Raw genomic sequence first — 26,112 nt, forward strand, 5'->3', positions numbered from 1 at the left:
AAGGAGAAGCTCCTGCATTTTCACCAAGTTCATAGATATTTTGATTCGGGCTTTGTTGCTATTTTTTGCAATTGGCATAGAATGGACCTGCCCAAGAAAGCTGTCATAAACACTTGAAACTGTTTCAAACCTGAGCAGCTACTTTACATTAAATATTGAATCTGGATCAAGCTTATCATGCTGGTTCTAAAGAAGTTTGGTGTATTCATTTTAGGTACTTTGAATAGATGAAGCCTTGCTATAAAGAGTAGTGGAGCATTTTGCAGCAAGATCATTGCAAACATGAGGTGCTGTAGCTAGACCTTGTTGTGTGTTTTACCTGGTTGAGGCCACATTATAAACCAGGATGTGGTTGTGCTAATGGCTGGTACATCAGTACTGTAGTTGTACTGTTGTACAATAGTACTGTGGTAGTCTGGAGAGTAGTAGACTGTCAATGTATGGCTGAATTGTCACATTATTCAAGTTTCATGTTTTACATTACACAAACTTACATAATCATGGACAGAGAGATGGAATATTTGTCTAGAATGCACAATCATTGATCACCTGTCAACTATGGCTTTAGAACCTGGGAGTCAAGGGCATGAGCAAGGCAATAAAGAACAACCAGAGCACTAAACAAATGTAATCACGTCCGCAAAATACACAATGAAAACGTTCTCTACTTGCCATTGCCTACAGGTCATATCCCAACATTGTGATTATATTTTACTGCTTTGAACCATTTGAGAGCACCTCCTTCTTTGAACCCAAAGGTCTGGTCATAATTTCTTTTTCAAATTTCTGTTCCCCTGTAGTCTGCTTCCTTAGGCCTCAGCCACCATAATAACGGCCAGGGGCATAGCTATCAATAGTTGTATTTGTGATGCGCTGGAGCTGAGGGATTTAGGAGCTCCATGCATCACAAATAGAAGTGATTTTTACTACATAAACTGAATTAGTAGACCCAAGGGCCCCTTTCCCTTGTAAGCATTAGGGCACATAGCACTATGCTATGCCCCTCCCTGCTCATGGCACACCACATTGCTAGACAAGGCACATAACAGAACAGAAGCAATAAATCTGTAGTTTAAGACGCACCTTTGTTTGAGGTGGGGTGCTTGCGTGAAATGTAAAAATACATGTTGCCTTTGGATACAGCTATAGTTTTGAGTAGAGCCTTGTTGATAGTTATTTTGTGGGGTACTAGATAATTAACAGTTTTTCTGCAGGTGTAGTTTACACCAACAAATGATGTCTGCTTGTCAGATGTCATTAACAATTGCATTTATGGATGAACTCAATTGAGTGTTATTGTAGAGGCTGAACTGTGTCACTGATGACTCCGGATTGCATGCACATCAATATAAACGTGCCTAAGTAAATTGTTCATTTTATTGCATATATCATGATGTTTTAGATTCCAAGTCTCATTTACATTTTGCATTTTTAGTGCCAGGAGGAGCTCCACAGAACTTGACTGCAGTCAATTATACCTCAGAGACTGTCTGGCTAAAATGGCACCCACCCCAGAAGCCAAATGGTGTTATACAAGTTTACAATTTTAAAATTTGGGAAAACAGCAGCGACTTCTTATTTTATCAGGTGAGTTAAAGCCAGTGAAAACTAGATGTTACTATGTTCCTACAGTTTTTTGATATAATTAGATAAAAACATGGCTCTTTTGCACGGCTATGCTCCTAGTTTGTGCCACAGGTACAGCAGACCCTGCACCTAGTTTTCAGTAAACTGTTGTAAAATACAAGAAAATCATGCATGGACCTTAAAAATATAAAACTGCCTTTCTATATTTAGAATCATATCTATATATATTCTTCCCATTAACCTCTGAAGGTATAATGATGCTAAATTGAGAGAAAAAGCAACAGGATCTTCCTCAGTTTTGTCAGAGAAGAGATTAAAAAGATATGTTCAAAATGGTTTTATCTAAAAATGTAACAATGGGCGCTGAAAAGTTATATGTGCAAGGGAACCCATAATGTTAGCGCGGGCACTTTTAGCGTTACAATCTTTGTTGGCATTACCTTCAATGACCTTCTCCACGGATTCATTCACTACAATCATGCAAAGGTTCCCCTCTACATATCCCCTATCTCATTAATGTATTTTATAATGCTACTCATCCCAATGTACGGTGTAAGAGCAATTTACCTCACACTCACATATGATAGAGACGGACAATCATACAAATACGTAAATCCGTTTGTTTCATTCAGAGGCCCAGAAACAATCAGCCTACTGTTCTGATATGTTATGTTATGTTATTTTATTTTATATCGCACACAGATACTCAAGAGTGTCCCAGCGCAGAGCCATAATGATGGTTGGGGGTGAAATTTAGACAAAGAGATGTGTTTTCAGGAGCTTTCTAAAAGCCAAAGGATCCTTGATGTTGCGAAGAGCAAACGGAAGGGTGTTCCATGCCACAGCAGCTTTCCGTGCGAAAGAGCTGCCACCTAACCTCTGGCATTCAAAGCAGGGAGCCAGAGCCAGAAGTTGAGACGAGGAGCGTAATTGTCTCGGGGAATAAAAAGAGAGGCGTTTCTGCTGGTAGGTAGGGCTTTGATCATAGAGAGCCCAATTGGCAGTGACTAAAGATTTAAACTTAACCCTTACAGCCACGGGCAGTCAGTGCAATGAGTGCAGATGGTGGCTCGTACAACTTCTGGAGGGCAAGTCTAGAAGAAGCCTAGCTGCTGCATTCTGGACCACCTGAAGGTAGACAGGAATGCCCACATAGTGAGCATTGGCATAGTCTAGCCGAGATAGAATAAGGGCATGAATGACTGTCTCCTTCATAGCCCTAGGTAGAAGGGGAGAAATTTCCTTAAGGTTTTCAGCAGGCCGAATTAAGTGCCAAGAAGCTTCTTGACCTGAGTATAGAAGGAAAGGTTCTCCTCGAACCACAACCTCAGATTCTTAACAGGCTTCCCAATAGAGGTAGGCCGGGTGGACTCAGGTGGCCAGAGAGAGTCCCTAAATTTAGGTGGAAATTTCCCAAAGAGGAGTATCTCAGACTTCTCTTCATTGCATTTAAGCAGTGCGGAGGCAAGTCATTTAGAAACGGAGGACAAACAGTGCTTCGCAGAAGAGACGGAGTCCGTGTTTTTCTCCCATGTAAAAAGAAGCTCGGTGTCATCAAAGTAGGCGATAATCTTCGCCCCCAGTTCTTCTGCCAAGTAAACCAAAGGTGTAACATAAATGTTAAAAAGGAGGAGGCTAAGAGAGGACCCCTGGGGGTCCCCTGTGGTCACTGTCTGGACCTGATCCAAACCCAGGCTGTGTCAAACGATGCAGACAGGTCAAGCAAAATCAATGCCGCCTGCCAGAGTCCAAACAAACTCTGATGGCTTCCGAGGCCACCTAGACTGATTCGGTACTGTGAGAGGCCCTAAATCCTGACTGAGCCAGGTGCAGGAGACCTCCACTTTCCATAAACTCAGTAAGTTGTTCAGTCACCACCTTCTCACAAACCTTCGCTAAGCTAGGCAGGAGGGAGATGGGACGGTAATTCCCTGGGCTAAGGGGGTCTAATGAAGGAATTTTTAAGAGAGGAAGAATCTTGGTCTGCTTCCAGACCTCTGGAACACAAGCTTTCTGCAGGAACATATTAATGATCCCGTTCACTTTGCCATTGATAGTCTCAGCAGCTGCTGTCAACAGTCTAGCTGAGGAAGGGTCCACAGGAGAGCCAGATTTCAGGCCCTTTAAGATTTTAAGAGATTCCGACAGATCCACAGGACTGAAGGCCTGGAGGGAAAAAATAGGGTGAGCTGGTGAAGTCACCAAAGAAACCCATGAGACACTATCACAGGAGGCAAGAGACGCCTGTATGGTACAGATCATATCTCTAAAGAAACAGGAAAGATTCTCGCACCAGGAGTCAGTCGATGGAGACAAATTTAATTGAGCAGTCGGCGATGTAAATTTCCGGACAATAGCAAAGATTTCCTTGGCATTATTATTAGCAGAGTCAATGCTTGCTGAATAGAAGCACCTTTTGGCCTGGATTATGGCCTCATAGTAGATTTTTTGTTTACGCCTAAGTTGCCATTTAGCTGCTGGGCAGCAGTCGTTGCGGCGCCACCTTCGCTCCAGTACTATACAATCATGTTTAAGCACTTTAAGTCCTGGGATGAACCAGGGTTTAGATGGAGACTCCCTAGAAAACCTGGGGGGAAATGATGGAGCTAAGGTATCAACGGCCTTAGTCACCCAGTCTGTAGATCCAGCAAGGCCGCCCTTAAAATCACCTGGGAGGTCAGGTCTGGAAGCATCCAAGACCTGATTGAACACAAGCGGATCAATTTTGCTGAATGCTGGTTTACGGTGGCTACGAGCAGGGGGGTCAGCATTGAGGATTGCCCATGAAAAAATAGGTTAAAAAATGGTCCGACCAGAGGAGTGGGCACAGATCTTCTCTGTAATGGTGAAATTAGTGCATATAGGATCCAGAATATGTCCCGCTTGGTGGGTGGGACTGCTTATCCGCTGGGAGAGTTGGGCCAGATGAAGAATATCCAAAAAATCGGATGATTCCCTGGCCTCTGCCTGATCGAGATGAATATTAAGATCTCCTAAACCAATATAGTTGGAGAATTGGAGAGCCAGAGGGACAACAACGTCACCAAATGAGTGAAGAAAGGGCCCCGTGGGGCCAGGAGGTGTATAAATCAGAGAACCCGCTAGGGTAAAATGGGCAGAGAAGTGAATGCTGAAATCAAGTGCTTCGCAGTCCTCCCATGGAGAAACATCCCCTCTCCAAAAGTCCCATTTGTCTTTATAAATATTAGCCACTCCACCCCCTCTTCCATCTGGGCAATCCGCTCTAGAGATTGTGTAACCCTTGGGCATGGCCTGGGTGACAATAGGATTGGACGTGGAATCAAGCCATGTCTCTATAATGAATAGAAGGTCCAGAGGTCTATCGACAAGGAGGTCAAACACCTCCAAATGTAAGCTTGTCAGTGTGGCAGCCTATTGTGTTCTTCATGCAGCCTATATTACACTGGGTGTAATAAACTGTTTAAGCTAATTGACATACATATTCACTGTGCTCTCTGTCACAGACTGGTTCCTCATAATAGTACAAATTACCGGGTATATATTCCAGTGCACCAACCTACATTAAAATCAGTGATCACATTAACCAACTCAGCTTTCCTATCATACGGATACATTTCACTTGCATTTACAATGGGTTTTCATGACGAAATATCGGTGTCAAAAATATTACCCCCAAAAATAGCGAGGCCTAAGACATCAACTCTACATACTTTGTATGTAAAGTAAAAAATAATGTCCACAAAAATATAGAAAACCGCAATATAACCATAGAAAGATATTTATTATACATTTTACTCATGACACACTATATTAACATTTAAAGACTATAGCTAAAATAGAAAAAATAAATAACTTACAAGCCTAAAATAAAAACAAACACTAGAAAACATAATATTAAAAAAATTAAAATATTTCACCATAAATGATAGAACATGCTAATAATAATTCAATATAATTATAAACACTACATAATAAAAATAAACAATTATACAACATTAAAATTAAAAATAAATTAATAAAATATTACTTCCGATTTTTTTTATTACATTTTCCTACTTTTAAAATTAAAACAAAAAAATTAATAAAACAATTAAAAAAATAGATAAAAAATACACTCCAACTTGTGCAACAGTAGGGATATTGTTAGACTTTGGAGAAGTCTGATTTACATATGCAGCAGTAGGGAAAGTGTTAGTTGGAAATTGGATTACTGGCTGAGGGAGGCAAAACACTACTCAAGCAGTAAGCACGGGGCTTATTTACAAGGGCTTTATCCCTGCTTTTTTGGCTTAAAAAGGTAAAAAGCGGAGATAAAACTATCACCCTATTTACAAGAGGTTGCTAACATGCACAATAGCATGTTAGCACTCTTTTCCCCAATGCCACCCCCTTGCATCTCTAATGAGATGCAAAGTGGGCGTCACTGGGCGCACCCCGGATGGAAAACCTTGTAAATATAGCTGATGTTCACATCGCAATATTTACAAGGCTGCCCCAGCATTTTAGCACACGTTAGTGCATACGTTAGTTTTTGGAGAAAACCGCTGTTTACTCCAAAAATTAACGCCTGCTAAAATGCAGACTTACCTATCCCTAACATTGGGGTGGATTATGCTGATACGACCCTGTGGGTCTTATCAGCAAGGTTATCGCCGGTTTGCAGGGAACATTGCTGGAAAACCAGCGGTGTTCCCTGCAAAACGGCGATAACTTCACTAGCTCTGGAATTTTTATCGCCCTGGAGTAATGCGTTGTTATGGGCGATAAATTCCAGAGATAGCCTGCGAGAATAACATTATCGCTAAGCACGGCCAGCGATAATTATCGCTGGCCGTTGATAATATGTCCCCACAATCTCTGTCAGGGTGAAACACAAACAACCCCCTAATTAACCTGTGCTTAAGACTCAGGTAGCTTGGCACAACGCAGTTAGGTTTAACTTATATGCAATGCTTAAAGTGTTTATACGGTACAAAAGGGGGTGGTGATGGACAGAGCATCTGAATCAATCAAACAATCACACCCAGTCAAAAGATCTGGGTTTAATCCATCACCGTTCTTTAGCCCACTCTGCCACCCCAGTTCAGACATGGCTACATGCAAATCAGTCTGACCCTGTGCCTCATGGGAACAGTCCAGCCCGAACTGCCAAGCCATGTCTTCCCTGGACCGGAAACAAGCTTCCGAGGACCAGTTTCTGGCACTCCAGCCGTCTTCAGCCCGGCTTGCTTAAATCCAGTGGCAAAGTGAGCAAGGGACTCACGTCTGAGAATACCCTGGCACACTTATGGCGGCCAAAAGCGGTACAAAAGGGGGTGGTGATGGACGGAGCATCTGAATCAATCAAACACTCACACCCAGTCAAAAGATCGGGGTTTAATCCATCACCGTTCTTTAGCCCACTCTGCCACCCCAGTTCAGACATGGCTATATGCAAATCAGTCTGACCCTGTGCCTCATGAGAACAGTCCAGCCCGAATTGCCAAGCCATGTCTTCTCTGGACCGGAAACAAGCTTCCGAGGACCGGTTTCTGGCATTCCAGCCGTCTTCAGTTCAGCTTGCTTGAATCCAGTGGCAAAGTGAGCAAGGGACTCATGTCTGAGCATACCCTGTCACACTTATGGCGGCCAAAAGCAGTACAAAAGGGGGTGGTAATGGAAGGAGCATCTGAATCAATAAAACACTCACACCCAGTCAAAAGATCTGGGTTTAATCCATCACCGTTCTTTAGCCCACTCTGCCACCCCAGTTCAGACATGGCTATATGCAAATCAGTCTGACCCTGTGCCTCATGGGAACAGTCCAGACCAAACTGCCAAGCCATGTCTTCCCTGGACCGGAAACAAGCTTCCGAGGACCGGTTTCTGGCATTCCAGCCGTTTTCAGCCCGGCTTGCTTGAATCCAGTGGCAAAGTGAGCAAGGGACTCACGTCTGAGCATACCCTGCCACACTTATGGCGGCCAAAAGCGGTACAAAAGGGGGTGGTGATGGACGGAGCATCTGAATCAATCAAACACTCACACCCAGTCAAAAGATCTGGGTTTAATCCATCACCGTTCTTTAGCCCACTCTGCCACCCCAGTTCAGACATGGCTATATGCAAATCAGTCTGACCCTGTGCCTCATGGGAACAGTCCAGCCGAACTGCCAAGCCATGTCTATCCTGGACCGGATACAAGCTTCCGAGGACCGGTTTCTGGCATTCCAGCCGTCTTCAGCCCGGCTTGCTTGAATCCAGTGGCAAAGTGAGCAAGGGACTCACGTCTGAGCATACCCTGCCACACTTATGGCTGCCAAAAGCGGTACAAAAGGGGGTGGTGATGGACGGAGCATCTGAATCAATCAAACACTCACACCCAGTCAAAAGATCTGGGTTTAATCCATCACCGTTCTTTAGCCCACTCTGCCACCCCAGTTCAGACATGGCTATATGCAAATCAGCCTGACCCTGTGCCTCATGGGAACAGTCCAGCCCGAACTGCCAAGCCATGTTTTCCCTGGACCGGAAAGAAGCTTCCGAGGACCTGTTTCTGGCATTCCAGCCGTCTTCAGCCCGGCTTGCTTGAATCCAGTGGCAAAGTGAGCAAGGGACTCACGTCTGAGCATACCCTGCCACACTTATGGCGGCCAAAAGCGGTACAAAAGGGGGTGGTGATGGACGGAGCATCTGAATCAATCATACACTCACACCCAGTCAAAAGATCTGGGTTTAATCCATCACCGTTCTTTAGCCCACTCTGCCACCCCAGTTCAGACATGGCTATATGCAAATCAGTCTGACCCTGTGCCTCATGGGAACAGTCCAGCCCGAACTGCCGAGCCATGTCTTCCCTGGACCGGAAACAAGCTTCCGAGGACCGGTTTCTGGCATTCAGCCGTCTTCAGCCCGGCTTGCTTGAATCCAGTGGCAAATTGAGCAAGGGACAACACTGAAGACAGTAATAAAGAAAATCCCACGTCAATTTTAAAAATCAAGTGAAATTTAATATTTGTTTTGAGACCAAAACAACAAATATTCAATCAATAGAACCGGGGATATGCTCTCTCTAGTACCGTAGGTCTAGGGGTGACATACGGATTAAAGGGGTAGGATTAGGCCTGGGAAAACATTTATTTCGCCTGGCCAAAATGGAAGTTTAAACTGCACACAGATGTTGCAATGGCAGGCCTAAGACATGTTTAAAAAGCTACTAAAGTGGGTGGCACAATGAGTGCCTCAGGCCCACTAGTAGCATTTAATTTACAGGCCCTGGCCACTTGTAGTACCACTTTACTAGGGATTTACAAGTAAAAGAAATGTGTCTATTGGGTGAAAGTCATTGTTACCATGTTTAAATAAGAGAACACAAACACTTTAGCACCAGTTAGAAGTAGTAAAGTTTGCAGAGTCACATGAGCTAACAAAAATGGGTTCAGAAAACAGCAGGGTGAAGGGAGTGACCCTCAGAAAAGAGCAAGTCCAACATTGTTCAGGTTTACTACTCCCACTTCAACCTTATCAGCAGTAAAAAAAATATTGGACTCTGGAGTGGCTAAATTTACTATTCCCACTCCAACATAAGCAACAGTAGGGAACGTTTTGGACTTTGAAAGGGTCAAATTTACTATTCCCACTCCAACCTGAGGAGATGTGGCCAAAAGACCAGAGCTACTTTCTTTGGAACTGGTGAATCAGGTTTGTGTCCCAGTGTTAACTCAAAATCCTGTGATTCTGGGAGGATTACTTAATGTCCGTTGTCCTAAAATATATCTGACCCTGTGTAATATTATCTGGCCCTCACATAAAGCACTCTAATTCCCTTGGGCCAAGTTTGTGCTCTAAAAAAACCACAATAAATAAATAGATAAATAAAACAGTAGGAATTTGGAGGGGTCAGATTTACTATTCCCACACCAACATAAGCAACAGTAGAGTAAGTGTAAGTTTAAAAATAGATTTACATTTTTCCTACCCTATTACCTTAAAATTCCAATAACCACAAAAACAAATAAATGATAAAATATATATTTTTTAAATAACACTATATAATAATTATACAAAAAAGTAAACATAATATAATTAATTATTATACAAATGAATAAAAACAATCAAATAATTAACACAATAATTCTGCCTAATTGAAGGAGTAACAAATAAATATTTTTAAAATGTACTACTAATTAACTCAGAAACTGTACATTAATCAAATTAACAAACTAAAACATGTAGCATCTTTATAATCACTAAAAATGTAATTACTAAAAAATCTTTTCACCCTCTTTCACTACAAACCTTACAGCCCATGCCAAAAAAATTATTGATATAGATTAATAAAGTTACAATGTATTGGCAAATCAAAAAAAAAACAGCCACCTAAAAATAAATTAAAATACTAACAACGTTTTACACAAATATGACTAAAATTAAACAAAATAATTAATACAAATGTTAACTATAATTTAAACAATAATATAAGAGGCTTAAAAATGTGTTTCTTACCTTCTATCTTCTGTCTCACATTGTTTTTGATGTCACAATATGCGTATTTTTGAAACAATATTGTGGTGAAAATACCTATTATTCATTTAAGGTGTGTGTTATATGTTATAAGCAGCTACCTGTAGTTGAAGGGCAAACAAAATTGGTACAGAATATGTTGTTCTTTTTAGTGATGTGTTTTACCTTGCCCCCCCACACTTACTGAATCCACCTCCATTCTTCTGAGGAACCCTATACATTTTTGGTTGGTTTCTATAAAACGCTAATGCACGAAGGGTAAAAAAACTTTTTGACTGCATGCTGGACTTTGTTTTTGCTGTTTTTTGGACTCTGGGCACTTTACCACTGCTGATCAATGCTAAAGTGCAAGTGCTTCCTCTGTGAAATATGATTGTGATTGGTTACCAATGATTGACATATTTGATTTACTGACAAGTCCCTTGTAAAGTGTACTGTGTGTACCCAGGGCCTGTGAATCAAATGCTACTAATAGGCCTGCCACACTGGTTGTGCCACCCACATGAGTAGCACTAAAAACATGTCTCAGGCCTGCCACTGCATTGTCTGCAAGTTCAGTTTTAAACTGCCATTTCGACCTGGCAAGTGCATCCACTTGCCAGGCTCAAATCACCCCTTTTATTACATGTAAGGCACCCCTAAAGTAAACGCAAGGTAGCCCCATGGGCAGGGCGCAGTGTATGTGAAAGGTAGGGCAGGCGCTGGTATGTTTTACATGGCCTGATAGTGAAATACTGCCAATTTCGTTTTTCCCTATTGCAAGGACTATCTCTCCCATAGGTTGTTATAATTGGAGCTGCCTTAAGTGTAACTTTCATTTGGGAAAAGATAGAGATTTGGATTTTGAGTGCCCTAAACTCGGGATTTAAAAACACATCTTTCTATGCAGGTGGTTTGTAAATTGTGTGTTTAAAAATGCCCCTTTTAGAAAGTGGGCATTTTCTTGCTTTTCCATCCTGTGCCTCTGCCTGCCTGTAGAGTCCATGCCTGGTTCAGACTGACAATTGGGCTGTTTGTGCATTCCCACTACATAGTCACACAAGGGGAGCTGATGTGTGCCCTGCTTATCCTAATTGCCTAGCGCCCGGCTAATGTCCCCTCCTGAGCTAGTGTGGTGTGAGGAGTTCTCTTTGACACCAGAATAGGGCTGTGCCTGTCCTCTCACAATGCAACCTCCTGTAGTGCGTCTGGAGCCAGGTCAGGGCAAGGCAGGATGTGAGCACTACAAAGACTATCCTTTGAAGTATGCCTACTTCAAAGGCAAAAAGGGTAAAGACATTTGACATCTAACCCCGCATTATTTAAAACACTTCAGGATCAAGAGGAGATTCTGCCAAGAACAAGAGATGGAATAGCTGTAAGCGGAGAACTGCCACTCTGCTTGTTGCTGTGCTGTGCAGGCCTGCTGCTTGCTTCTTCTGTCTTAGGCAGAGGAAGGACTGTACTGTACTTTCTTATCCTGCTTATCAAGGTTTTCCAAAGGCTTGTGTTTGCCTGCCTCCTATTGAAAGTCTCAGGGCCATCAAATACTTCATATGCAGCTCCCCTGAACTTCTCTGCTGGGAGGTGTGACCTGCTAAGTGGTGCTAATTCCACTTCTGGGCCCTTGGAGGTGTTTTTTCTGCTTCAAGGACTAAAATTCCATGCATCAGACTTCAGCATCTGTTTTTCCCACCACAAGCTTGCAGTGCAGTTGAAAACCCAAATCGTCACCTCAATGCGGCTGGAGAATCGACGCAGATCCTGTCGTGTGGCTGAGAAACTGCTGCAGCCGAGTCCTGAGCACCGTGTCTCCAATGTTCGAGACCTCCGTTCCGACTTTGGCACAGGCCCTGCTGTGCGACTGAAGGAATCTACGCATCACCTATATGCGGCTGTGAAATTCGATGAAGCTACGATTTTGCCATCACATCAACCCAGACCACATGAATTTTCCACTTTTTGCATCTGTGCACCAAGTCTCCAGCAACGCCTTAAGGAACCGAGGCTGCGTGTTCGGAATTGGATGCATCTCTTCCCCTTGCAGTAAGGAATCAACACAAGACTCCTGCATGCAGCAGAACTGACGCCTCCATTCCCTTGGGACTCAAGAATTGACACATCACTTGTGTTTTTAAATACTTACCTCCTCTGAGTCTGCTTTTCATCTCGGATATTGCTGCTTCAAAGGTACTTTGTGCTAAAATCGACGCATCTATAGAGTTCTATGGAAAAACTTGCTTAAACCTTTAAAAAGTGATATATTTGCTTATGTTTGTTGGACTATTTTTTTTTGGTCTTGTTTTGTTCAGATAAAGATTGGTTATGTTAGCTTTCTAAATTTGTGTGGTGTCCATTTGTAGTGGTTTTACTGTGTTACTGTGTGTTTCATGTACAAATGCTTTGCAGATTGCCTCTGAGATTGGCCTGACTGCTTGTTCCAAGATACCAAGCAGGGGTTAATTGGGTGTGTAACTCCCTTAACCTGACTAGAACGAAGGACCGGGTGCATACCACGCCCAACTCGAGACCATCATTTCTAACAGGTATTTTTTATTTGTCTGAGAATTATATTTCAGCTAGACACTGATATGCGGCACAGATAAGACGCAACAAGCCCTGAGACCTCACAGTCTCCTTGCTGACAATTTACTAAGGAGTTGGTGGGACTGTAATTGGTGTCCTCCCAAGCCTAACACTAGGTCGTGACTGCTCTAAAGCTGGCACCAGAAGGGCCATCAAATAAACCAACCATTCATTATTGGGGAAACACCTGTTCAGTCCAAAAGCTATTATTCAAACTGAGCCTCAATTTTAAAACAGTTTTCTAGTGCGGGTATCGGTGGAGTCACTGAAATATTGTTGAATTGACTCACCTATTTATGTGTGTGATAATGACCATTTGAAGATCATTATAGCAATGTTACTTGTATATTTTAAAAAATACGGATCAGATTCAAAAAGACGTTTTCAGCATTGAACATACAATTATGGCAAAATATCATTTCATTGTATGCCTATTGGGAACTCGGAGAAGGATTTCTGGCAGGCGTTAACAGCATTACTGCTGAGGATTTCGCTGCCATAATTGCTGAGAAATCTTCAGCAGTAAGCTACATATGGAAAGGGTGGTGGAATGCATGGATTAAGGAGTGGTTTGCCTTAAACGTTTGCAAATATGTGTAAATATGTGCAAACTTACAAGTTTATTGGTTGGTAAAAATATTTGACATCCTCCTCTACTGAGGTTTCATAAATACCGGTGATGCGGTTTAAGCCGCTAGATGCGGTGATGACCAGTTATGCTTCCATCCCCCATGATCATGGGCCTACTCCACAGCGCCCCTGCAAGGTGCATTGAAGGCTTGCTTAAGATTCTGATGACTGGTGAGATTGCCGGGTATGGGAATGCATATCATAAAAAAAAGTATACAGATCGTTTTTTGTGGAGTTACAAGTATTAGATGTTTGTGAAAGAGAAACTATGGGGCCCATTACGATGGCGGAAGGACTGCCACCGCAGAGCCGGCAGTGGCAACCGCCGCCCCTGTGGTGGCGATCCTTCCGACATTGAGCAGATATTTCCCATTGCCAGATTAGGATGGCGGTGGGAACATGAATGCGTCCGCCACCAAAAATCGTCCCAATTGCCTGGCGGACGGTCCAGGGAGCCCAAAATGGCGGCAGTGCCTAGCAGGCACTGTCCACCAGATTAGTATGCCAACTTAACCGGCCTGCATTGTTTTGCAATGGGGCCCGTTGTGGGCCCCTGGTGGAGAGGGGGGATGGGTGGCTGCACTTGGGGGGGTACCTTTGGTACCCCCCACATTGCCATGCTCTAGGTGGCAGGCACTGCGCGGTGACTGCTACGTTGTGCATCGCAATGCAAAACATGGTAATTTAACATTGCGTAAGATGCTGCAGCCAGCAGCACCGTCTGCAATGTTAACCTACCAGGATGCACCCCCCAGTGTGGCGGGCACATCCTGATACGGAGGGCGGGACCGGCGCACCTATGGTGTATGGTCCCAGCTCCACAGGGATGGCGCACGAAGGTAAGTCTGCCTGCCCTCCTAATAGGCCCCTATGTTTGAAGTATAACAAAAATAAGAAACTGAAATGCTGGACTACCCTATCATCTTAACTGAGGAGCTGCCTGTATGTTTAGAGTCGGGTGAATGTCTTGTTTCTGTTGGTGGAGCTCCTGGTCGCTCTGTTGTTTAAACCCTTACACCACTGGCCCTTCTGATGTTAGGCTTTTGGCGCAAGCGCCCTGGACCATCTACGATTTGGGAGTTTGTTTTTGAAAAACAGAAATGTTTTTGGGGCTGCCGTATGAAACATGGCGGCCGCTCACCAAACTTACAATGCCTTCAGAAAAAACTGCTGTGGCTTCTCTGAAAGGCTCAGATACCTCTGCCAGGCAGGGGAAAACTCTAATTACTCTAAATAACCCCTTAACCAATACCTTTGAAACCTGAACTACACAACGGTATGCTCATGCCCGAGTCTGTGTAGAATCATAATAGGTCAAAGAACAGTTGTATTAAAGCTGAAAGTTGTTAAGTTAAATAACTGACAAATTATCTAGTGATACTCTTTTAAATGTTGCTTATTTTTTGTTGTATTTTTCATGTAAAGAATGTCTAATTTTGGCTTGTTTCTTGCCAAAATCCATTCTTATGAAAAGGGCCTTCGTGCATTTAAATATTGTAGTGGTTCTGTGGTATGTTTTTAATGTTGGTTTTATGTACAAATTCCATGCTCTTTGCGATGCATGAACACGTTTGTTATATATTTTATGCCCATTAGAACACCTCAGGCATGTATAATGAAGCACAACTTAATGGACTGGAGCCATTTACAACATACTTTATCAGTGCATCTGCGTACACAAAATATGGGAATGGAAACCATTCTAGCAACACTGTCAGCTTCACAACAAAAGAATCAGGTAAGGCATGGCTTCACAAATTACACCAAGTCTACTTTAAAATTAAGGGCCCACATTATGCAACATGTGATACCATAGCACCCATTAATTAGGGGTCACAGTATTCTTTTTGAAGTCACCATGCACAGCACCACAATTTCCTTAATAGTAGAGAATCCAGTTTACTTTGGGAGCCCACAGAACACTGCCTACTTACAAAAAAAATAGTTAAATTGTTCTTCTAAGTAAAATGGGCTGCATTTTAAAAAAAAATCTATATTCAAAAGAAATCATAGACATGGTGGTCTGCTGAGCTGTGATGACTGCCCTTTCCAATGTGTCTCAAATTGTGACCTACCTCATGAATATTGAAAGAGTCTGGTCCCTTTGTAACCCACTAGGAATCACTAAATTAAATATAAAATATTCATATATTTGGGATATCGATTCCCAAATGACAGTTTGGAAAAAATTGCTATTTGGGAGTCGCTACTCTTGATATTTGTACATCTGGCTTCAAGTTACCACTAAGTAACCCATGCCCAAGAGCATACATTATTGCCTGCCCTCATACAGAGGTTAGGACCCCGCACTGGGATGCCTGCTGTAGGTTGTAGGATCTATCTATAAGAGCATGTCCTGCTTTTTTCCAGAATTCGAGAAAAGGCAATGTTTAGGAAAACTCGACACAGTGTTTGGGAAAAGGAATAGCTTAATTAATTTGTGAGACAAGCAGTTAAATGTTATAAAGACCTTCTTTTTTTCATTTAAATGCATATTTCAAGGTTGGAAGTGCAACTTTTTCATTTTACAAATAACCTTGCTACCTCACCACTAAAATACAGATTGCTGGACTACAGAACATTGCTTCACATTTAACATATTATCATATGTTTCACATACTTTTAAGTCACGTAAAGGAACAGGCTGCTTTTGGGGTTTTGATAGACTAGCATGCAATTGCTGTATCTTTCCCGCTTTTGATGCTAAACCACAATTTAAAATACAAATAGAAATTTAGGAAATGAAATACTGTGTATGTAACTGAAAGAGAGCATTGTTTTATATGTTCACCATCAACAGAGCTGCCATTTTGAAATTCGCTTCCAGCTCATTCCTTGATCCCGGGCTTTTGGAAACTCGCATTGCATTGTTGATTACTAGGCTGTATTTGGGTCTAAAATCAAAGGCATCCTTGGACATCGGGAGCAATGAGACGGATGCTAGTAATGTAATATTATTGCCTATGACTTAATCGTGTGGGAATGTTAACCTCTTGGTGCATGTGTGTCTCTTAAGCTCCAGATATTGTCCAGAATGTTCAATGCACAGCTACTAGCTGGCAGTCCATTTTAGTCCAGTGGGATGCGCCAACAAAGCCAAATGGATTGATTACTCATTACATCATAGTGTTTCAAAGCACTGCGAGCATGGTTGCGGCTCATGAGCATGTAAATACTATCAGAGAGCTGCTGGCAAACACCACTTACCATTTTAAAATAAGAGCTGCAACCTCGGCGGGCATAGGAGGAGAGCAGATATGCAATGCCACAACACCACCAGAAGAAGGTAATCATTTGCTTCTTTAATTCTGTAATGTATCCCAAGGCATAACGGTATATTCTAAGTTGACAACACCTGATAGCTGTTTTTTAGGTCTCGTCCTTTGGTCTACCTGGTTTCTTAACTTAACATAATGCCAATGTGCCTCTATGCAACATGATACTTTCTTGCAGTGGTCTCACACATGTGAAATGCAGCACAACCAGCCATGATCGATAGAGGGGGCCAGATTAGCCGCAGAGGCCCGTGCAGGTAAGAACGGTGGGTACAGGTTGGAGGGGGGATTCGACAGATGACTACAAGGTGAAATTTAATAAATAATACATTGCCCCTCATTTTCAACTGTTGAAATCTCCCCCCACCCGGCCCACTGCTCTTACCTGCAAGGGCCGCTGCTGCAGATTAGGAGTCTGTTATGTGATGATCAAATGTGGGTGGTATGATTTGAAAAGCTTGTCAGTCACAGGCAGGGTGCATTAAAGAAAGAAAGAGAAAAGCAAGCCTTGTATAACATTTGACACTTCTATAATACACGTATATTATTATGCTTAAGTTGCCTGTGAATTTACAAAGCTCCTGGGTTGCTTCTGGACTATGAAAAATGAACAGCTGCATAAGTATGCATATTTTAAAACAGACCTATGCTGATTATGGCAAAATATATGATGCTACATATTTACTACTATTACTTTCAAATCAATTGTAATATTATCTTCACCAAGCAAGTGGTGACTAGAGGGTACATCTCCAAAGTACACTTGGCAAGCTACAACATACACAATAAAACCTCCAATGTACCTCATCTTGCCGAAGAGTGCATGAGGCGTAATTTTCATAATTGGATGCAATTAAAATGGCGGTGGTACTATTGGGTCCTGATTGCTTCTCAGATGTTCCCTGTTATGCCTTTCTGGCTCTCCCTTCTAGACCATCAGCATCTGTCGGTAGAAATAGGTGAGTTTGAAGTAATATGTGGTGTTCCTACGAGGTCAGATGTAGGAGGCATAATTAGTTTTCAGGTAGTGTATTTGACTTGCGTATTTTGTCCAATTGTCATATTGGGCATGCACGTTCTTAACTTGTGAACTGAACAAAGAACAACTGAAGTGATGACTTACACGACAATGTCTCACAATATCACTGCTTACTATGTTACGCCACTGAAAGTAAACTCTGATGATACAGCGTAAAATTTTAATTGAAAATTAAGCCTGAGGAAGCTCACTGGCTGATAAGATAGAGCGAAACACTGGCTGATAGGCTTGAGCGAAAGATGTTATCTGTGTTTCACCTGAACTATTTGCTGCAGCATAAGACTGAACTTATCCTCAATCATGTCACAGCAATAATCTGAAATGTAATAAATGAATTTTATAAAAAGCACATTGCCGTTGATCTCCATATATGTTTGTAGTTGTGACCATAATCAAAAGATCTACTCATTAGTTGTAATTCACTGGGATGTTAGGTCAACAGTGGGGCTTGCTGCAGGAACCTGTCACAGTGTGATGCAGGCAAACCCTTTTTAGCATATAAAACACATGTTTTTGTTTCATGTTGCCATAGCTACAGCATCGAACAAACGTCCCATGTGTGTGTGTTCACTGTGGGTGAACTGACACTACCTCTGTCTGTGTCAGGCCTGGAACAGCATGACATAAAAAAAGCAGTAGCAAAACCAATTGGTCTGGCATTGGCTGACATCCCTTTATCTTTGTCAATGCTTGTTTTGCTTTGCCATGATTTTTTAATAAACTGTAGTGTTAAAGGAATCACCAGAAGTCATCTTGAAAACATCAGGTAAGAAGTTTATTTCCAACCAACTTCAGCCACGGCCAGGAGCAGTGCATCCATGGAGGTTCGATCTTCAACTGAAGAAACCGATCGAACCTCATAAGATGCACACAACAAGCCAGTGAACATCAGAACCATAGATATGCAATACCAGGCTCGAAGCCATTAGAACAATAGATATGTCATACCGAGCTCGTGAACAATAGAACATTACATGTCATCACGGTAATAATAAATGTGAAAGTAAATACAAACCCACTACATCACCTCCCCCCTTTACTCAACCAAAAACAAATAATAAATACATAAATACACTTCTACAATATGTCAATATGTAACAAAATCCTTGAATCTAGATGGAGGTCTTCTAACACGACCATCACGTGTATGAGATACTTCCTGATGCACTGAATTTCCAATAGAATCATTAACAAAAGAATGAGACACTTTTGAGGACGCCTGGCTGTCATGCAACCAATGAGTCCACTCCAAATCCTGTCCAGCGCTTGTGAATTTCTTACTTTCTATTATTCTAGCTTGTTCCTTAGTTACCTTAACCAGTTGTCTTTTGTTCCACCAACCTTTATCTTGTAAAAATTCTGCACCCTTACTGACCTTACTTACTAGAATGGGATTTGAAAACACAGATTCCCCTTTCTTCACTTTAAATGGCTTCTTAAACATAATCCAATTCCGCAAAGAGATATTATAGTTCCAAACCTTCTCTTCAATAAATGTTTTCACTTCATGCCTAGCGGCCAGCGCTGTTTGAATACCCCCTTTGAGAACTTTATTACTCCTTTCCACTAGTCCATTCGAAGTCGGAGAGTACATAGCTACTTTCAACTGCTTAATATCATGACTCTTCAAAAATGTGCACATTTTATCAGAAACAAAATGTGTTACGTTATCAATCACCAAAGATTTAGGAGTTGCCTCAAGTAAGAAAACGTTACTCAAAAACGAAACAGTGTTATCAGTATTAGGGGCATCAACAAATCGATAATACATCCACTTGGAATGATAATCCACTGCCAAAATTTAATATCTTGACAATTCAGAAAGTATATTATAGGGCCCAGAAAAATCCAATCCCACTTTTTCCCCAAGGCTTTTCTGGAAACTCAGTGGGATGCAAAGGCACTTTAGGTAACTTCCAGTGTTTTTCGGACACTAAACACTCCTAACAACCATCAATCAAATTTCTAACTTGTGTCTGTAGTGCAAGCCACCAGTAATGTTCCTTTATTCTCATGCATGTTTTAGATACACCCAAATATCCTTTGTGAGCGATCTTAACTAAAGCATTCCTCAAACTGATCTGAGGAACAAATGTATCACCTCTCAGTACTAACCCATCTTTAACGGAAATTTCATTAGCTACTAAAGAGATGTTTCTAAGTTCACCTGATAAATTTCTTGGCTCAGGCCATTTGCTTGAATCATATTCTACCACCCTGGACAAAACAGTGTCATTAGCACATGCAACCTTCCAATCCCACTCTGAAATAAATGAACTGCAGTTCTCAATTGCATCAATAATTGCAACACACTCAACTTCATCCTCCTCCGCATCCTCCTCATCATCTTTTTCCATTAACATCCTGGACAAGCAATCCGGTCTAAAATGTTTACCTCCTTATATATGTTTCATATCAAAATTGTACTCTTGGAGTTTTTAAATCAATCGAGTTTGTCTAGCAGACATAGTATTGCTGGAAGTTTTACTAAAAATAAATGTCAGAGGTTTGTGATCAGTCAAAATCTCGAATTTACGGCCCAGATGTACATTTTAAATTTCTGGGATGCCAAAACACAAGCTAAAGCTTCCCTATCTATTGTGCTATAATTTTTCTCAAAAGGTTTAGGTGACCTTGAGGCAAACGCCTCAGTTTGTTCTCTTCTGTTCACTCTTTGACTAAGTATTGCCCCTAAACCATACATACTTGCGCCAACCGTGATGGTAGATGGACAGTCATCACTAAAAGCATGTTACGCCTGTGCCGACATAATTAGATTTTTCACTCTTGCAAATACTACATTTAAATCTTGTGACCATACAAACTTTTGGCCCTTTTTCAGGAGAACCCTCAAAGGTTCCACAATTTGAGCATAATTTCCAACAAATCTAGCATAGTACTCCGCGAGACCTAAGAAGCAACGGAGGGTATCTTTATCTGAAGGGGGTTTCGCTTCTCCTAAAGCCCTAATGACTGAAAATGTAGGTTTAATACCTTCGTAGGAAACAGTTATCCAATATATTCAAGTTCCTTCACTCCAAACTTACATTTGTCGCCCCTTACCATCAACCCCTGCTTTTCCTACAGACAACAAGATTTTCAGTTGCTCAATATGTTCCTCAGAGTCTTTTGAAAAAATCTAAATATCATCCAAATATGTCTGGACACCTTTCAAACCTTTAAAAATAGTATCCATCCGCCTTTGGAAGACACTAGCTGCCGACGCTAGTCCAAAGGGTAGCCTCAGGAACTTATAAGCACCAAAGGGTGTGACAAATGTTGTACGTTCCTGGGACTCTTTAGCTAGAGGAATCTGATGGTATGCAGATTTCAAATCGATTAACGTAAACAATTTTGTTCCCCCCAAATTTGATAAAAGCTCATGAATTTTGGGAAGTGGGTGACAATCTATTAAGATGTTCTTAGGCCTCTTAAATCCGCACACAGCCTAATTTCACCTGACTTCTTACGAGCGACCACTATGAGAGCCACCCACTGTGAGGACTCCGTGTTTTGTATAATGCCTGGAAAACACAAATCTTTCAGCATTCATTTTAAATCTTCCCTAGCACTTAGGTGAACCGGTCTGACTTTATGCACAACTGGTTGAGCATTAGGCAACAATCTTATTTTGTACTCAAACTTTTTCCCACAACCAACTTGATCTTTGAAAACTGATTTAAATTCACACATCAAACATTTCACATCCAACTGAGGTTCGTTTACACAGCACACGGAGAGTTCTCTCACTCTTACAGGATTCACTTCCCCTGGAACTAAGTAGAGACCCATGCGTGCAAGGTCCTTCCATCCCACAATATTCTTTCCCTTAATAGCAACAAATACATTAGTGTGAATTATCCGTTCTAAAATTTTACCAATAGCCATGAAGAACCCCAACATATCTATGTCCTTTTTGCCGAAAGCTTTCAGATTTACATCAGATCTGGAAAGAGAAACTTTATCTCCCCAGTTTTCCAGAAAATATGAGTCCCGGAGTATAGTTATAGGAGAACCTGAATCAGCCATGACCCTAGTTTGAATACCATCAATTAAAGCATTACAAAAGGGGCCTTTGATTTCTAAAGGGTCATATTTGTAATCCACTGTCAAAAGTAAATTGTCCAAAGATTCAGAACTATTGTCTGTTTCAACGTCAATGCTACATACTTGAACAGGTTGTGTTTGAGATTTACACATTTTTGGGAAGTGACCTATCCTCTTACAACCTGTACAACGTTTACCCAATGCAGGACAGCCAGGGAAGTTGTCGATATGAAATTTCGATCCACACCTATAACAAAATGTCAGATTTTTCTTCTGCATAAATTTCAATGGTTTATCTTTCGTTCCCATAACGAATAAATCCTCCTCTAATGACTCATTCGCAACCATATTGAGGTTAGAAGTGGCATTAGATTGTATGACTTTAGTGGAAATGGAAGACCTCTCAATACTCAAAGCCATATCTATAACTTCTGAGAGAGAGGTGTTCTTGCAACTCAGAATTCTTTCTTTTATTTTTTGTGAACTGCAGATGAAAATGAATTGATCTCTGATGAGATCATCTGAAACAGGACCAAAAACACAAGTAGTAGCTGGAACTCTGAGAGCAGAAATGTACTCTTCCACCTTTTCTTCCTCCGCTTGTTTGCGTTTATAGAATTTGTGTCTTTCCAACATAACAGTGGGAGATTCTGCAAATTGTTTTTTAAGCCTCTCTATAGCTTCCAAATAATTGTTACACCGCCTATCACCAGATTGACCAGTAGGAGGAGGAATGGGAGGCAAACTCTGAAAAATACGTTGAGCTGCCAAGCCAAGACTGGCAAACAGCAGAGCAAATTTGCGTTCAGGTGTGTATTCAGAGGCACCAATGGCAAATAAATGATTTTCAACACACGAAACCATTGCGGCCAAGGTAAGCTTGGTTTGCCTGGTTTCGCCAGAAACTGAGGTGGTTGTGTAATTTGATGAAGTGGAGTAGCAATTGAAAAATAAAAGTTAAATAATAGAAAGTACATAAATAGATAGATATTTATTTATTTAGATTTTAAAAAAAAACATGAATCAATTTTGATAAATAAGGAAAGTGAAAAACGTAGATAGATGTAACTTGACATAAGGTGTGCACATTGTTGTGTCTGTGTCTCGAGCCCTGTTCACCTTACGTCTGGGCTCTAGCACAGCTGTTCATTATATGTCCGGGCTCGAGCTCTGCTGTGTTCTTGTGCTCGTGCGTATTGTGTTCTTGTCATGTTTTGAACTGAGGTGGCGTTGGAGCAGTGCGGGCGGTCTATGCAGGTTGGCGGCTGTGTCCGCATCACTTCTATGTATTGGGGTTATGCCAACAATAAAAGCAGTTCTACTAAATTACTGCCTACGCTTTATTCATCATAACACACATCACCGAGATATGCAAAGAGAACAAAGACAAAACAAAATCAAGAGGTGCGCATCACCGTAATTGCGCTTGAAAATCCAAACAGTGGCCAATAGGATTTAAGGGGTGTGCATCACCGTGATGCACGAATCAAATTAATACCAAGAATGAAGTCTGTTTGAACAAAATCAAGGTGTGCGCATCACCGTAACTGTGCTTGAAAAAGAAACAGTGGCCAATAGGATTTAAGGTGTGTGTATCCCCATGACACACGAAAAGGATTAACACAATAAATGAAGTCCAGGTGAATGTATCACCGGAGTAACCCCAAATGAAGCACTCATCCAAATCAGACGGTTACTCAATCCAAAATGGCCGTGCAACATCCTCATGTTGCGTGAATGCGTCAAAAGAACACAAGACTTCTTTTTTCAGAACACTCTGAGTCTGCACGTGAAGATCTTCTGGGTCTGAAACTTCAAGCGTGCGAATGTAACTCAAACGGTGCAAGTCGGCAACAGCCGGAGGCACTGTGCGCAAGAACCACAGGAGTTAGCGCTTGTCCGAACTTTAATTAAAAAAATGTTTTTATCCTACCGGTTCAGTAGCTTTACATGTTCTTTGCCATCACCAGCGCTTGAACAGCTGAAACCGTCATAAATAGGACCTTGAAGCTGGCACGTGGAATTCTCAGGAAATGTGGCTGAAGACTCCGATCCCAATCGTCGCCAATATGTAGTGTTAAAGGAATCACCAGAAGTCGTCCTGAGCACATCAGGTAAGAAGTTTATTTCCAACCAACTTCAGCCACGGCTAGGAGCAGCGCATCCACGGAGGTTCGATCTTCAACTGAAGAAACCGATCGAACCTTATAAGATGCACACTCCAAGCCCGTGAACATCAAAACCATAGATATGCAATACCAAGCTCAAAGACATTAGAACAATAGAAATGTTATCCCGAGCTCGTGAACAATAGAACATTACATGTCATCACAGTAATAATAAATGTGAAAGTAAATACAAATCCACTACGTAAACAATGCTGTGGGAGCTGCTAGACCCTCGTCAATATTGAAAAATAAACATTAGTGAAAAGCAGAATGAAAATTCATCTAAAAAACTACTCAATGCCATAATAGTCTCTGACAATAAAGGAAACTACTTTGTGTGTGGATGGGCTTCTTGCAAAGGAGCAGCATACAGCCACACTATGACGTCAGCCATTAGCTAAAGCAGCCTGATCCATCTGTGTGAGGGAGAAATATATGGATGACACAACAATAGATGAAGTAGGCGAGCTGAAAGCCCCTATAAGGTAATCAAAATATAATTTTTCTAAATCAAAAGGTCTTGTTTACAGCCAACTCTAAAAACAAGTGTTTGACAAGTTAAAACCCTGGTCTATCACGTCAAAGCAGTTGCTAGCTGGCGTGATTGTGATATCACAACTCTGAATATGATGTATATATATCACATGGTTCTTACATAATGTTCTTCCTGCAAACTACTTCCCTACTCGAAGTAAAAACATTAATGGCACGCATTTATTTCTCAAAGAAAAATATTTCAAATGAATCTTCTATATTGTTTTACCTTGGTTTTAACTCTGTTACCATGTTCCTCAGTCATTACGCCTCAATGATCTTGTTACAGGGGGACCACTAAACGTGCCTTTTGTGTGGAAAACTAGTGGGGAAAAGTTCTGTATCTTCCTTATTCGGCGACTCTAGGGTATGAGAGTTCGTCTTCGTGGCACTATTTTCACCTTGACTGAACACGCAGAGCATAACAAGTGTGACAGAATTTCCCCCATCAAAACCATTCTCAGGTTTTTGAACAAAATGCCTGTTATTATAGGCAACGTTTTCTTAACTACGCGTTCACATGAATTGTTTTCTGATGAGCTGCAGCTCGGAATCAGAGGTTCATGGTCAGGGATGGAAACAGTTTTAAAGCTGTTGTCAGCTTCTTATTAATGGCGGGCTTGCATTAGTCGCGCTCTGACTGCCAGCACTGAGTCATTGACAATGCATTTATTTTTGACGTAAAGTGAAATCAAATTTGCTCCACTGTCTCACTGCCTAGTGTCTGGCCTTAAAATTCCTTGTTGAAAGTATTTGATTTTTTTACATGTGTAAAACTAACAGAGCTTTTGGCAGCCTACAGATGTGAGGCTTGAATATGTGTTCACATAAACAACTGGTTCCACGTCCAGTTTGTGGCCGTGTGCCAACTTACACTCTGAAACTCACCTTAATGTTTGAGTTTTTTTGCCATTGTGGTACAATACCAGTAACTTTAGAAATATATTTTCACATGCCTGAAGTATTTATACTCTTTGTGCATGATTCTCAAACAAAATATGTAAGTCTAGTACATGTAAGATTACACATTAGAATAACCGAGATTTACACATTTCTGGGAATAGACAAACATCTCTTAGATATGGGCAACAGGTAGGTTTGAGGGAATGGGCTTGCGCAATTCCCTCCCCATTTTAATTTTATTTTCCACATACAAACATTTTCCACATTGAGAAATTCTTTCTTCTACACAGTCTGCAAACATAGGTGGATTTGCAGCACTTTCCCACTCAAAATACACCCCTAATCAAACGCCTTGCCATAAATGGAAGTACATAATAAGAGAGTGGTATGTCATTGGGAATTTTTTATCACTAACCACCAAGTTTTGATTTTCTGGATTTTTCCAGAGGGAAGGTTCAGGCTGCGGGTACTAGTTTGACTGGGCACCTTGCAACTAAGCAAAAAGGCTAAGACGCATGAATCATTTCTAATTGTTATATGCCAGCTAATCGTATTTGCTGAAAAAACATGTTTCCCCCTCGCAATTCTGACTGCCTTACAGAGTAAAGAGACAACCTCGTACCTTATGGGTTCATGTGTGGTACTGGATGTTATAGTTGCCCCACATAGGATGGCTAGTCAAGCTGGGGGCAAATAGTGTTGTAGCAGTTAGCAGTTCCAGTTTTTACAGCTTATCGGTATGGGTTTTTACATCCCAGCTGTGAAACAGACCTCTTGTTAACAATAGCCATAAGGTGGGCTAAGATCAGCTCCTTTTCAACCACTGGGTTTCTTCAAACAGCATCTCAGACTTTGGAATGAGACTTTGTCAGTCTCATGCCCA

At 41.5% G+C, this 26,112-nt stretch overlaps 1 protein-coding gene across 1 annotated transcript in view; it reads left to right on the plus strand.

Annotated features, from left to right (window-relative positions):
• Window positions 1-26,112, plus strand: part of PTPRQ (protein tyrosine phosphatase receptor type Q) — a 1,452,710-nt gene that overhangs the window by 1,004,992 nt on the left and 421,606 nt on the right. Inside the window, exons 44-46 of the mRNA XM_086919596.1 lie at window positions 1,436-1,587; window positions 14,860-15,001; window positions 16,280-16,549. Of these exons, the coding sequence (XP_086775722.1) occupies window positions 1,436-1,587; window positions 14,860-15,001; window positions 16,280-16,549 (564 nt within the window). The remainder of the gene's footprint in view (window positions 1-1,435; window positions 1,588-14,859; window positions 15,002-16,279; window positions 16,550-26,112) is intronic.

The sequence above is a fragment of the Lissotriton vulgaris genome, chromosome 1_1 (assembly GCF_964263255.1).
Source record: "Lissotriton vulgaris chromosome 1_1, aLisVul1.2, whole genome shotgun sequence".
NCBI lineage: Eukaryota > Metazoa > Chordata > Amphibia > Caudata > Salamandridae > Lissotriton > Lissotriton vulgaris.